Raw genomic sequence first — 14,455 nt, forward strand, 5'->3', positions numbered from 1 at the left:
TCCTCCCATTCCAAAGAGTAAAGGTGATTTCATGGCTCAGTCTTCAGTTGTCTGTGTTGTGAAGGCCAGGGAAGGGATTCAGTGACCATCCCCCTAGATGACCAGCACCCAGCTAGAGACAGGCAAACCGGACTCCACGGGACCAATCGTCTTCCTGGGGAGGGAGAGTGGTAGAAGCAGACACTAGAGACCCCTGGAAAGGTGGGCGGGGAAGGTCATTCTGCTCTAGAGCCTCCTTGTAGAGACAATTTTGGTTTGTCCTTGCTCTTCCTTGGCACTCTCAGGAGTATCTGTGGGTGCTCTGCTTCAGGGTATCGTCACTGTGGGTGACCTTAGAGGGAGTGCACTCCTGGAGTGGCGGACAGGGTCTCCCTTAGCTGGACTCTCTGGTGGATGCCCCCTCTACAGACCTGTCCCTTTTCCAACACAGGTTCTTGCCCCCGCCCCCACACTCCCCGTGTCCCTGTTGTATGTGCAGATGTCTCCTCTGGCCTTGCAAAGGACACTGGGCTCTGGAGGTCCCCAAGCCAATGAAGGGAGAAGAGGAAAAAAACCCAAGAGCATTTGCTGCGGGCCTAGGGCAGAAGGCTTGCTTAAGCTCAGGGCGCTGCAGCAGTCCTTGACAAAGTGGGGACCCTCTGTGTCAGAGTTTCATATACTTCCTAGGTAATGTTTGTTTGTTTGTTTTTGAGACAGAATCTCACTATGTGATTTTGGCTGGCTTGGAACTTAGAGAAGCCTGCCTGCCTGCTTGCCTGCCTCTGTCTCTCCAGGGACGACCATACCTGCTCTACTTACTGGATCCTAAAGGAAACTTTAGTTTTCCCAGCCTTGTGCCTCTAGAGCGGCGGTTCCAACCTTCTAACGCTGCGACCCTTTGGTACATACAGTTTCTCCTGCTGTGGTGACCCCCCAGCCATAAAAGTATTTTCGTTGCTACTTCGTAGCTATAACCTTGCTATTGTTATAAATCATAATGTAAGTATGTGTTGGTCTTAAGTGACCCTTTTAAGGGTTATTGAACCCACAAGGGCTCTCGACTACAGGGTGAGAGCCAGTGCTATAGCGTAAAGCTAGCTAGGGCTAGGAAGTTCAGGTCAGATAAAGAAGCCCAGGGCCAGGGGTAGACGGGCTTCTGCCAGTAACAGTTACAGGTAAAGGAGGGCCAGTCTGCTGGGTGGGCATGTGAACTGGGGTTTCCCTGGGGCAGAAGTTTGTAACTGGGGTCCCACTGTCTTAATGCTGGCTTTCTGCCATCTCCAGTTCCGTTTTTCTCGTCTCCTCGCTCCTTGCCAGCTGCCTTTGCTTCTGCCCCACCCAGCCTCAGCCCCTTTTGTTTCACTCTGTAGTTTGTCTGACACTGGAGAGAGATGGTTCAGTGGTTAAGAGCACTGACTGCTCTGCTGGAGGTCCTGAGTTCAAATCCCACAACCATGGTGGCTCACAACTATCTGTAATGATATCTGATACCCTCAGTGTATATTACATATAATAAATAAATTTCCATTTAAAAAAAAAAAAAAACAAGCTGAGGAAAAAGTGTTCCTCACTCTGGATCAGTTTACCTGTGGTAAATTACCCACCCTGTGCACCTATCGATTCTCCTTGCTTACAGGTTACAAATTTGAGAGGGAAAGGGTCAAAGGTTAGGCAGCTTTACTCCAAAGCTTCTGAACGTGAACGTTGGATCCTAGAAGATTAGGAATTCATTAAGGCCACATGGTACTAAAGAGCCACATGGAGCAAATATCCTAAACGGACTTGTCCTCTTTCCGGGTCACCAAGGAGGAAGGAGAGAACACGGGTTCCCATGCCCATGTTGGTAGCAAGATCTGGATGACATCAGTGTATCTTGCTTTTGTTTTTGTTTTTTTTTCAAAGTTGTATCATTTTATGTGTAAGGTGTTTTGCCTGCGTGTACGTCTGGGCATCATGCACCTGGTGTCCAGGTAAGCCACAGAGGGTGTTGGGTTCCTTGCCACTGGAGTTACAGATGTAGTAAGCTGCCTTATGGGTGCTGGGAACCAAACCCAGGTGTTTTGGAAGCAGTCAGGACCCTTAACTGCTGAGCCATCTCTCCAGCCCCTCCCCCTTTCTTTCTTCTTTTGTGTTACAAATAAGTAGTCCACACCAAAGGCTCCCTAGACCGGGTTTAACCATTGAGATCTCTTAGATCATCTTCTGCACATGGGCCCGGCCTAAATATAAACTAGAGAAGAAAACAAAATTGGCCTTTAGTGGGAAATATCAGACTCTGCAACTCCCTAACGAGCTAACAGATAGGGCAGAGCATCTCCACACTGTGAGCAGATTCTCCTGTGGAAGGGTTTCCTGCTGTTTCCTGAGCATGTCACAATTTCTGCCAAGCGTTGTCAATAAAGGAAGCAGATTCAGAGCAGCCCCAGAGGCAATGGAGGCATGCACTGATATGGGAGAGCCACTCACTACTTGTCTTAGGGTTTACTGCTGTGAAGAGACACCATGGCCAAGGTAACTTTTTTTTTTTTTTTTTTTTTGGTTTTTCGAGACAGGGTTTCTCTGTATAGCCCTGGCTGTCCTGGAACTCACTCTGTAGACCAGGCTGGCCTCGAACTCAGAAATCCACCTGCCTCTGCCTCCCAAGTGCTGGGATTAAAGGCATGTGCCACCACTGCCCGGCTCAGTAACTCTTATAAAAGACATTTAACTGGGGCTGGCTTACAGGTTCTGAGGTTCAGTCCAGTATTATCATGGTGGGAAGCATGGCAGCATCCAGGCAGACATGACACTGGCACTGGAAGAGCTGAGAGTTCTACATCTTGGTCCAAAGGCAAACAGGAGAAGACTATCTTCAGGCAGCCAGGAGGAGGGTCTCAAAGCCCACCCCCACAGTGACACACTCCTTCCAACAAGGCCACACCTCCTCCTAACAGTGCCACTCCCGGGGCCAAACATATTCAGACCACCACAGCACTGTAAGGGCAGAAAACAAAGGGTTAAGTGCCAGGGCTCTGGCATCAGCTGTTCTGAGAAGCTGGGTGTTTGGCTGCCCATCCAGTCCGCAGTGCTACCTGACCACCTCAGACACTGCCACACCTCTGCTACCTGCTCCTGGCCTGATTGCTTTGGCCAGGGCTTCTCCCGAAGTCAGAAGATATTGTTATCCTAGTGACAGAGTGCTGTACAGATGGGAGAAAATGGTTCCAAGATTTCTCCAGTGTCAACACTCAGCTGCCTTCTCAAACACTGAGCAAAATCAGACCCTTAGATTTAAACAACAACAACAAAAAACCACATTGATTTTCTTTTTTCAGGAGGCGCGAACCCAGCATCCCCCTGAGATATATTCCCCCTGCAGAGGAATTCACAGCCTTCTCATTAGAGGAGCCCAAAGAAAAAGGGGCATTAGGCTTTCCAAATTGTCTGCTTCTGTTTGCAGACAGACACAAACTTGATTTGGGGGTACATACTTCCAAGTAGTCAAGTCACCCCAAGTCTAGGCAGGGAGGGTCTCTAGTGATTGACAAGTAGAGGCCGGCACTTCTGTCAGCAGGGTCCTCATTGATCATGGCGGCTCACTGCCAGTCACTGCTGACATGAAGCTTAAAGACTCAAATGAAAGCTTTTCCCTGTTCCCACTGCACGATGTAACTTACCTGGACAGATCTGTCCTGGTTACAAGGAGCTTTGGGTCCAGCTATTTGTCTCCTGCCCAGTGTAAACCACCAAGGCCAGCTCTGCAGAGGAACAAATGCCTGCTGTGTAGACAGTAAACTGTCCTGTGCTGTTTGAGTCACCGGGAAGCTGGCTTTGAAGATGGGATTCGACTGTCCTACTTCAGAACCAAGCATGTTTGTCTCACGATGTCCACCAAAGCCCCTTCCCTGATCCAGCCTCGCCCCTGACTCTTGACAGAACAGAAAACCAAACAGCCAAGGAGTAAAGGAAAATATTTATTTCATAGTGTAAAGCTGTTATGGTGGGCTCCGTGCTGCATGAAGACTATTGTGTTTTCTAGGTTTTCCCTGGAAACTTACTGCCTGTCACAACTTCACCACAGCAGTGTGAACCAGCCTCAGGGTTCCAACTCATCATCCCTAGACACCCCTAGACTCCATCCCTTCTCAGCAGGAATTAGCTAAAGTAGCCATTGCCCAGAGAGACAGGCCTACTATTATTTTATGGTTAAATTTCTTTTCTCCCTCTTTAGAAGCCACCCAGAAAGACCTCACAGCAAGCCTGTGAGGAGAAATGGCCAGGGAGACAGTGGGATAGGTATCTAAACTTGACTATTGGGGGAAGGAGAGGACCCAGGAGCCCTATGAAATACCAAAGCCAGAGTCACCCATCCTAAAGGAATAAAACTGCACTTTCTCCACAGCCTGATCTTCTGTCTCCCCTGGATGTCCAGGTCTGTGTGTTCCAGGCTAGATGACCCTCATTACACATGGATTCAACTTGGGTCATGAGGCTTGTTCTAACTGAGCTGCTTGTGTGTACATACCAGGTAGAGGCCCGGGAGTGCAGAGGGAGAGGCCAGGCTGTTTTCAGCTTATGTAACAGAACAGACAACTCACACTAGTTTGAACAAATAGGGATTTATTTCTTTCACATACACACAAAAATAAAACCCCAGCAGTTGACAATCTAAGGCTTGAGGCAGGGCTTCAGTTCTGACCTGGAGCCCCCTATCTAACAGGTATGTGCTCTCTCCGGCCCCCAGTCCAGGTGCTTCTTCACCCCAGGGTCCTACCACATTCCAGGCAGGAAGAGGAGCCGACTTTCCACACCGGACACCTTCCAGCTCCCCTGAGCCACAGGGAGGAGAAGCATCCCAGTCAATGAGAAGAAAAAGGGACCGGGTCAGGAGTAGGCGTCTGGGGACCAACCGTGGGTGCTGGAGGATGAGTGAGTCAGAAAGGCTCCACCACAACTGGGTGGAGACAGCAGGGACGATGACATCAGCACTGTGCAAGACCCACCTCAACAAAGTGCAAATTTTTAAAGGCCAAAGTTAGAAACCTTCAGGAAAATCATCTTTGGAAAAGATTAATAAGTGCCACTTAAATGCAGATAGCACATCAAATGACGTCATTAGCAAATCAGGAAGCCAAGCGTGTGGGAAGGAACCTCTGCAAGCCTATAACCAGAAGGCTGAAAATAAGAATGCCTCAACATCAGTAAAAGGGGTTGGAAATAAAGCATCAGAGACCGTCAGCCTGGTGCAGAAAAGCACACAGCAAAGCTGAACTCTGAGGCCCGGTGTGGAGGAGGTCGGAGGTGAGGGGTGGGAAGGAGAGAACAATTCTCTTCAGAATGGAACCAGATACAAACTTCTCATGATGTGTGAACACAATGCAGACCATTTGAGGCGGCACCATGTGCAAGCACTGCCGGGGGCCATCTTCCAGTACCGGGTGACATAACCAGAGCACGGGCACCAGCATGCCCACCCAGAAGGCGTCTTGGGCTACATGACCAGGGCACAGCAGGGCTCGAGAGCTGAGGAATACATCCAAACACTATTGAAAGGCTTTTAAAACAAAACAAAGTTTTAAAATACACGATTGAAAGAACACTTTAACAACCATCATCTTTGTGGGGAGGAGACAGAGGCGGCCATGGGAGCCCGCTAGTTTGCATTCTCGATCCTGCAGAGAAGACACGAGGAAGGGTATGCACGAATTATATGTCTCAGTGATGAGGAAGGAGCTCCATTTTTAAGAGCTCATTGAGGAATCATTCCTGTGTGAAAACAGACAACTCTGGGGATGAACTTAGAAACTGTTTTTCACAGTACATCGAGGATATGCACCTGGAAGGTGAACACGCCCACAAGATCCCTAAGTGCCCGCACTGAGGTTTGTTACAGACCTCGCCTGGTCCTACCCCACAAGACTTACTAGGCCAAATGTGGAGAAAACGGGCTTTTTTTTTTAATGCCATGTGTGTGGCGATCAGGGGACAGCTTTGGGAATGCCATGTGCCTCCTTTGGCATGGAAGTCCCCAACTGGATGAGTGAGCCCCAGAGACCATCAGCCGCCAGTACTGTCACACAAGTGTTTTATTGACTGAGTTACCTCCCAATGCTACAGCAGCTGCTGACAAGGTGGCTTTAATACACAGAGGTACATCTTGATTATAAGGTGCCTAAATAACTCAGGACACCAGGAAGTGCCAAGTTAGAACCAAGAACTAAAGGCCAATCCAAAGACTGTAGTGCTTCCGGACGCCAGAAACCTGATGCTCCAGGTTCCAGGCCTGGCTGTCACGCCAGCACTATGTAACTACCTGGACACGCCCTACATGCTGAGTGTCATGGTAAACAAGCAATGCATGCTTGGAAAGCAATGTGTCAAAAGGAAGGATGGGGGTTCCTCTGAGGCTCCATGACAGGCTCATAAACCTGGGAAGAAGCTGGAAGCTGGCAGCTGCTGTGAACTACCTCTGGACACCTAACCATGGCCGTCATGGCTCCTAGCAGCTAGCTTAGTGAGCAGCTCTGCTAAGAGAAAGTGAAGATGGTGGTACTGAAAAGAGCCATGTTTACTCCATGGGCTTCCACCACTACCTACAGCAACAAAGTGAACTGAGGAAGCCACGGTGCAGAGATGGCCGCCTTTGCTTGTGAGAAATAGAACAAGCATTACTTGACTGTGTGGGAAGGGGATGCGGAAGGAGACAGACTTGGTAAGTCCCCAGCGAGGGACAGTGTAGTGACCAGAGCTGGGCCGGAGAGGACACAGTTCTCCATGGCGGGAGCCTTGGGTGGCGAAGACCAGAAGCTGGCTGTGGGAATGCTTGCCTTCCACTCAGGGAACAGCACTGCTGGTCCAGCTGTCATCCATTCCTGGCTCAGCAGCTCCTTCCAGATTACCTCAGCCTCCTCAAGATTTCTGGCATTGCCCCCTCCATCCCCAGTGCTTGTGCACTGGCCTGAGGTCACATCCTGCATACAGTACCCTATTCCCAAAACACTGCATACTAGGCAGAACTGGTGAGTCTTGCTGGACCTGAGAGTCATACTCCCCAACTGGCAATGTGACAGCCACCATCTCTCTTCTCTAGGATTGCTGCAGACCAGAGAGAAGGGACTTGAAATCACCAGATATGAAAAAAAGCCCTTAGGACAGGCATGAGGCTGAGACTGGCTACTTTATTTAGTAAATTGTCACACCTTGGCCCTACTGAATGGTCGTCCAGCCTTAGCTGAGGTCTGCCTTTGTAAAAAGCTACAGGGAGGCAGTGGGGGCTCAGAATCCCAAACCCTGTGTGCTGCCACAGGCCTCAGAACAAAAGCACTGCTTAGAACCCTAAGAGCCATCCCATACACAGGGCCTCACCTGGGCCCCAAACACAGATTCCCTTGCTCCAAGAACAAGCCTTGGGATGGGCCAAGAACCTCCGGCTGTGGGGATGCTAAACCCTGACCCCAGCCCTGCCCGCTGTCTCAGCTGGGCAAGAAGCAAAATGTATGAAAATACTTTAATTATTTCTTTGAAACAGTTAAGAAATAAGGTTCGTTGGTTTTTACAATCCCAGTAGAAAAAAGTTCACATAAGAGCCCTGGCCCAAGGTCAGGCCCTTCCCAGCCAGACCGGCCTCTCAGTAGAAACGCTTGTTCCGCTCCTGGCGCTTCTGAAACACCACGGCGCCCACCACAGCACAGACGATGATGCCTAGGAGCGCGCACAGCAGCAGCAGGAATACCCTCCATCCTGTCAGGGGCCCACTTCGGAAGTTTCCAGTGGGGTCATCCACATTGTCTATGGAAAAAGATGGAGATTACTGTACAAAGCACAAAGGGGCTGCCTCCCAAGTGCCTCTGTTGAACTGGACACCCCCAGCTTACACCCAGCACAGCACTGGCAAAGGGCAGGGGTCAGACGAAATCGACTCAACTCTGAGGTAGTATTTCAAAGGCCGTGTGAGATTTCCCCCACAAGCAGTGTAGTCTTGTAGGAACCATGGGTCCAGTCCCTATGGCTGTCTCTGCTCAGTTCCTCCACCAAGCCATTAGGGGTAGAGCTAGACATGGAGCGGATGCTTTGGAGATGGCAGCTATCGAGTGAGTGAACAAATGAGCAGACCCCCATCTCGAATTGCGTCTAGGGATGCAGGTGGGGGCGAAGCCACTACATTTCTGGGAACAGCCACCAGAACTGACTAAATGGTGGGGTATGTGGCAGGACTAACATACCACCTCTAAAAGTTGCGGCTAGAGGAATGGCTCAGGAGTTGAGAGTATATACTGATCTAAGTTCGCTTCCCAACACCCATGTTAGGAGGTTAACAACTGCCTATAACTCCAGCTCCAGGGGACCCGATGCCTCTACCTCCACAGGCACACACACATACCTTAATGCAAAGAGTTAAACATAGCAACAGTAAATTTAAAAACCATGAGACATCAAACACCAGGCCTGGTGGCTACACCTGTTATTCCTATACCCAGGGTAGAGGCAGGAGACTCAAAAGGTCAATATCACTTCAGTTATACACTTAGTTCAAGGCCAGCCCAGGCTACCTATACAAGATAGAATTTTTAAAGTGAGATATTACAAAAAACAGTGTGTTCTGGCTTTTTCTAGAGAGCTGGAAAGACAGGATAGGGGTCTATACTTTCAGGGGATCCATAGTTGGCAGGCTACGGCTCTGAGGGATAGAAGGAAATACAGGTGTCTCTTCCTTCTACCCAGAAGGCTGGGTAGAGTGTGAGGCAGAATGGTGCTAGTGGAGGGAACCAAGGCTGGGGTTATAGGATAACCGCCACCTTTCTTTCTGGCTGAGCAGTCCTAAGAGTCTCTTGGCCCCATTTTGGCCCTGGTTTGGGCCTTGAGGACAAACCCGAGCCTGGCTCTAGAGTTTTGAGACTGGTCTCAGTCACTTCTGAATTGGGGTGACTCAGCACAACCTGTTTGGCCTTGCCTCTGCCGCAGTTGCTGAGGTAGAGCTTTGCCATTGGCCCTGTCAGTCACTCCACACCCTCCAGTCACCTTTCCCTGCCTCCTACATCATCTTACCCCACCAAATATCCCCCTCCCTATGTTCCGAACTTATATAAGTGAGAGGCTGATGCCATAAAATTGAATTCCTGCTTGACAAGACTCCTAGCTTGGTGTGTTTCTCCAGAGAGACCCCGGTGGGACGGGAACCTCTCTCCTCTTGCCTGGACCAGCCGGCCGGCAAGGAGTTGGCAAGAGTCAGGCCCCAAAAGACTCACAGAAGCTGGGTGTGACAAGGAGTGCTTGGCATGTTATGTCCATGTGGACAACAGACTGACCACACTTTAGCACAGGAAGAAGTGGACACTAGGCACTCACATGCGTGCTGACTAGGTGTCAGAGCCTCAGCAGGATCCACACAACAGGACAGCAACTCACTCTTTACTCACTCACCAGAGCCAACATGGCCCAAGCCCCTGGCCTCCAGCCACAGAGTTCAGAGTCCAGAGCTCAGCTATATCAGGACAGGAGGGCGGGAATGCATGCACACATACCTTTGGGGGACTTGAGGAAATTGACGCCAGGCTCGATCTTGGTCCAGTCGATGCTCTCCTCCTCAGGCGTCCGCTCCACTGTGAGCTGGAACAGCTTGATGGAGATGATGTCATGGTTGTCTAGGGGCAGAGAGGAGAACATGACCCCACCTCAAGACATGCCCACTGCCCTCCCAGGGAAAGCTGCTTCCTCAGCCTCACAAGGCCCAGTGAGTGGCTTCGGCCCAGCAGTCTCCTCTCCTAGGCAGGCAGCATCTCGGGCTGGAGTGCAGCTCAATGCGTAGCATATGCTTATATATATGTATACATATATATACATATAGTATGTATAAAAGCCTGGGTTCAAGCCCAGCTTTGGAGAAGTTGGGAGTGCCCAAGAGAAGACAGAACAGAGAGAAAAAACATTAACCTTGATGTTGGAAATGATCTCGACTTAAACTTCAAGACTTAGTTTCTTTGCAAAATCGAAGCAGTGTCTATATTGAGCCACCACAATGACCAGGAGTGTGAATGCCCATGCAGTGCGGGACACTACTGAGCAGAGGATTCGAACTCAAACCAGAAAGCAGACGAGGGCCTGTGTGACCATTCAAGGGCTGCCTCACAATCCCAATACTTCCAAGAGAGGGAGCAGCCAGATAGGATGGCCGTGTCAGACCCCATGCGGACTGCAGATAACAGAGGAGCAGTCAGCAAGTAGGCCTGAGACCTGGCAAGGATGTGCTCAACACCACAGGCATGAAAGATGTTCCAACTGCCTCAGAGGTGAGGCACTGAGTCCAGGATGTGACTCCATGTAAACTCAGCACACCCATTAACGTGAGGGAGATGAGGAGCTGCACAGCAAGCAGCTGGTGCAGGCCAGGCAGGCCTTGGCACCTGACACCCAAGCACATAGACCCTTGAAGCAAAGGGCCAAGCTCTGAGAATTGGCTTCGGAGTCAGACTCTGGGTTCTGCCATTTTCTGCTTATCTGGGAGAAATTTCCCTTGATTTCAGTTATGTGAAAACAGAAAGGAATCAACACCTAAGAAAATAGTGGCTGGTGTGGTGGTGCACACCTCTGAAGCAAGTAGATCTCTAAGATTGAGGCTAGCCTGAGCTACATAGAGACTCTGCCACCCCCACTCCCCGCCCCAAATAAAAACCCTGGTGCCTGTCTCTCCAAATAGCACGATGAACATCTACCTACCACAGACAGCCATCTGTTCCATCAAGAAACCCTCTGCAGACATATGCGAGTACTGTCATGAAATCCCAGGGAAGCCAGGGGACAGAGAAGAGCAAGGGGCATGCTGCGTCCATTACTGAAACAAGTCGGGCCATGAGCTGCGGACTACCAAAGCTGGGGCATAGCAACTTTAAAGAGACAGCACAACAGAGGCTCCGGGACTACGTGGCCTTGTGCTCTTCCTGGAGACGAGGGATGTCTCTGGATAGAGGGGACATTACAGTCCCTAAAAGAGTTTATCCTGGGGATAAACAAGGTCTGTTAGCTCATGCACATCACAGCCCAGTTTTGGCCAGCTGGGGCTGGGTCCAGGGCTCGTATCTTTCTAAAACATCACTAGTAGACTGGGCCAAAGCCAAGGGACAACAAGGCCTAGTGACCCGCAAGGCCACAGACACTTGTAATGTGGGGAGTGAAGGGACAGGACCACAAACAGGAGGCACAGGAAATTACACAGCTAAGACATGCTATAAAGAAACCAAAGCTAGCCGGGCGGTGGTGGCGCACACCTTTAGTCCCAGCACTTGGGAGGCAAAGGCAGGCGGATTTCTGAGTTCGAGGCTAGCCTAGTCTACAGAGTGAGTTCTGGGACAGCCAGGGCTACAAAGAGAAACCCTGTCTCAAAAAACCAAAAAAAAAAAGAAAAGAAAAAGAAACCAAAGCTAAGGAAGGGATGGAGGAAGACGTGCACGCACTAGAGAAGGGAAGTTCACTCTTGAGGAAGACACCAAAGATATGACCAGGTCCCACATAGAAAGGACAAGGCAGCTGGGGTCACCTTCAGCGCAGGAGGAAGAAGTAAGACAAGGCAAGGGGAGGCATGGGGAGGGCCTGGCCTATCAACCAGGATGGTGGCCATTATAGTTCTGAGCACAGGGACAGAACGTCAGGGTACTTTGTATGAAAAGAGGAGGCACAATGTGGGCGTCACTGAGAGATGGCAGCTTGAATGCAGCAAGAAGAGAGACAGGTAGTGGGATTTGCCAAGGAATAAGCGGTGGCAAGAGACAAGGTCCAGGGTGACACCAAGGTATGTTGTCCCAGGCACTAGAAAGCTAGGGATGCCACTTTCCTTGATGGGTAAGGGCGATGATCAGAGGGGCGGCTGAGGGGAGACTAAATACCTGTGTTCCTATAGATCTGGCCCTAGGAATCCATCAAGCTACCATATCTAGACCCAAAGTCTCCTCTCACAGGACTGCTTGGACCTGCCCTCAGGGATGCCACTAACCGCCTAGACACTCACCAGACAGGTCGCCGGTGCCAGCAGAGGCCCCAAAGTAGTAGCCAGTGGGCAGGCGAACCCCAGTGATATCGATGCAGTTCTTCCACTCGTTCTTGTCCTCCAGGTCGGTCATCACCTGCAGTCAGGGGACAGGTCAAGCTCACGCCCAGGCCCCAGCCAACCACCTCCTGGAGCCTCTATGGAGCCAGCACAGGCCCACTGGCCTGCTCCTCATGCCTGCTCACCGTGAGGCGGCCCCGGGAATAGCGAACAGCTAGGAAGGTGTCATGGTCCCGGTTGCGGAAGTCAGCTGTGCAGCCTGACAACTCACTCCAGCGTCCATCTTTGCTATGATCGTATGACAGAGAGCCATTGTTCACCATCACCGAGATGTACGGGAACACACGCTGGAACCAAGACACTGGTTATTCCACGCCCAGCCAGCCTGGGCACCTACCACCCTGCCCCAGGAGGATGCTTTAAGACAGAACCACAGCAAAGTTCTAATCCCACCCTCAAGCCAGCTGCCCAGCCCTTGCTCGCCTGCCTGCCCCGCAGAGGAGAGCGGGGTCCTACCTCAGTGGTTTCATCATTGGGATATGTGTCCAGGAAGATGGCCAAACCATGGAAGTTGTCTTTGCTTCCAAACACAGGCCCTGGAATTAGGAAATATTTCAGAACAGGATCAATAGAGATGACCCATGGTTAGCTCAAAGCAGCCTGGGCAGAAGTAACAAAGTCCAACCATTGGTACCTCACCCCAGATGGAGGGAACCTTGAAGGACAAAGAGGGTAGGGAGGGGCCTAGGCCTCTCAGACAGAGAACTGAAAACAGAGGCCTAGTATCACAAGTGCCATGAGTCCAAGGACAGCTTCAGCTTCATGATACCAGGTCAGCCAGGGCCATGGCAAAGTCCCATTGAACAGCAACGAAGACTGAGGCCTTAACTATGAGGGTAGCCACCAAAGTAAGTGTTAGGTACTGCCAGTGCCCAATCTAGGTAGGACACATGTATGGAGCCACAGGAGAAACCTGAAGCTACAAGTGGCAAATTTTCTGCAAGGGCCTCAGAGGAGGCGCCCCACAAATGGCCAGCAGGTAAAGGCTCTGCCACCAGGCCTGATGACTTTAGTTCCATCCCCAGAAAATACATAAAGGTAGACAGGCAGACCTGACCTCATCAAGCTACTCTTTGCTCCCCACAGGTGCTGTGATATGCATGGGCATGTGTGCACACACACAAATATTTCTAAAATCTATGGGAAAATGGCCAGGTGTTGTGGTGTATATCCGCAGTCCACGCTGAAAGACTGAGGCAGAAGGAATGTTTTCATGTTTTAGGTAGCCTGAGCTAATGAGTTTAAAACCAGCCTGGGATATATAGTTAAAGTCTCTAAAAACCTAAAAACAGTAAGCAGGCAGAGTAGGAGGGGTGGAGTGGACTGCACCAAAGGCTCTCCCTCCCCTCCAGGTCAGCAGCAGTCTCCCAACAGATGTGCAGAGCAACCACAAGCAGGCCACTTGCCAGGTCCACCCACCCGAGGTGACGGGCCAGCAGCTACACCCGTGCCTACACCACCTTGTACCTCCTCACCTGGTACAAGCCTGTCTCGGGTGTACCACAAGGCGATGCCATCTCCATGGAGATTCTTCTTCCCTGTGCCATGGACTTTGAAGTGGACATGCATTTCCCAGTCCTTAAGGAAGCAGGGCTGAAAAGGGAGCAGAGAGGCCCTCAGAATTACAAGGCTTTCGAGCAAGCTAGAGTGGACCTGGCATGTTCAGTTCCACATGCTTACTAGGCAATCATTTCAAGGTTCAGGGGTCAGGCAGCAGGGCCTTAAGTGATACTGGCTCTCTGAGGCTCAGCCTCTGCCAACCCAGGCCTTTTTCCTCAGTGTATAACCCCACCCCTGCTTTATCATCCTCATCTATGAGTGCCTGTCCTAGAGAGGAACACCAGCCCATTTAAGTCACGCATTTTAAAGATTTATTTATTTTATATACATGATGAGCACACTGTAGCTGTCTTCAGACACACCAGAAGAGGGCATTCAATCCCATTACAGGTGATTGTGAGCCACCAAGTGGTTGCTGGGAATTGAACTCAGGACCTCTGGAAGAGCAGTCAGTGACTGGTCTTAACCACTGAGCCATCTCTCCAGCCCCACATATTTTAAACTAAAAAACAAAAAATGATTTTAAGGCAAAATAATTTGTCCATAATGATGAAAAAATGATCTTGATTGACACCCAAGTCTGACTGAAACTGGCTAGTTCTTACACTCCCCACAGCCACCAGGCATTTAATGTAAATTAATCTATTCCTTTCTACAGCTCTCCACTAAGACCCTCCCAAGGAGAAGCTGGAACTCACACCCAAGTCTGGCCTCAGGCAAACCCAGCCCGGCCTGATCTGGTACCTGGCACCACCAGAGGAAGCACGAGCTCTCAGCAGTGCAGAGCACCAAGTGCAGAGCAAGTTCTGCATAGAGGAGGAGGGGAGGGGAGGAGAGGGG

General features: G+C 50.5%; 1 protein-coding gene across 1 annotated transcript in view; it reads right to left on the minus strand.

Annotated features, from left to right (window-relative positions):
- Positions 1-4,561: 4,561 nt before the first annotated feature.
- Positions 4,562-14,455, minus strand: part of Lman2 (lectin, mannose binding 2) — a 20,950-nt gene continuing 11,056 nt past the window's right edge. The window contains exons 3-8 of the mRNA XM_031358744.1: positions 13,531-13,648; positions 12,512-12,591; positions 12,181-12,342; positions 11,957-12,071; positions 9,480-9,599; positions 4,562-7,746 (exon numbers count right to left, since the gene is read on the minus strand). Of these exons, the coding sequence (XP_031214604.1) occupies positions 7,586-7,746; positions 9,480-9,599; positions 11,957-12,071; positions 12,181-12,342; positions 12,512-12,591; positions 13,531-13,648 (756 nt within the window). The 3' untranslated portion in view covers positions 4,562-7,585. The remainder of the gene's footprint in view (positions 7,747-9,479; positions 9,600-11,956; positions 12,072-12,180; positions 12,343-12,511; positions 12,592-13,530; positions 13,649-14,455) is intronic.

The sequence above is a fragment of the Mastomys coucha genome, unplaced genomic scaffold, assembly GCF_008632895.1.
Source record: "Mastomys coucha isolate ucsf_1 unplaced genomic scaffold, UCSF_Mcou_1 pScaffold7, whole genome shotgun sequence".
In the NCBI taxonomy this organism is placed as follows: Eukaryota; Metazoa; Chordata; class Mammalia; order Rodentia; family Muridae; genus Mastomys; species Mastomys coucha.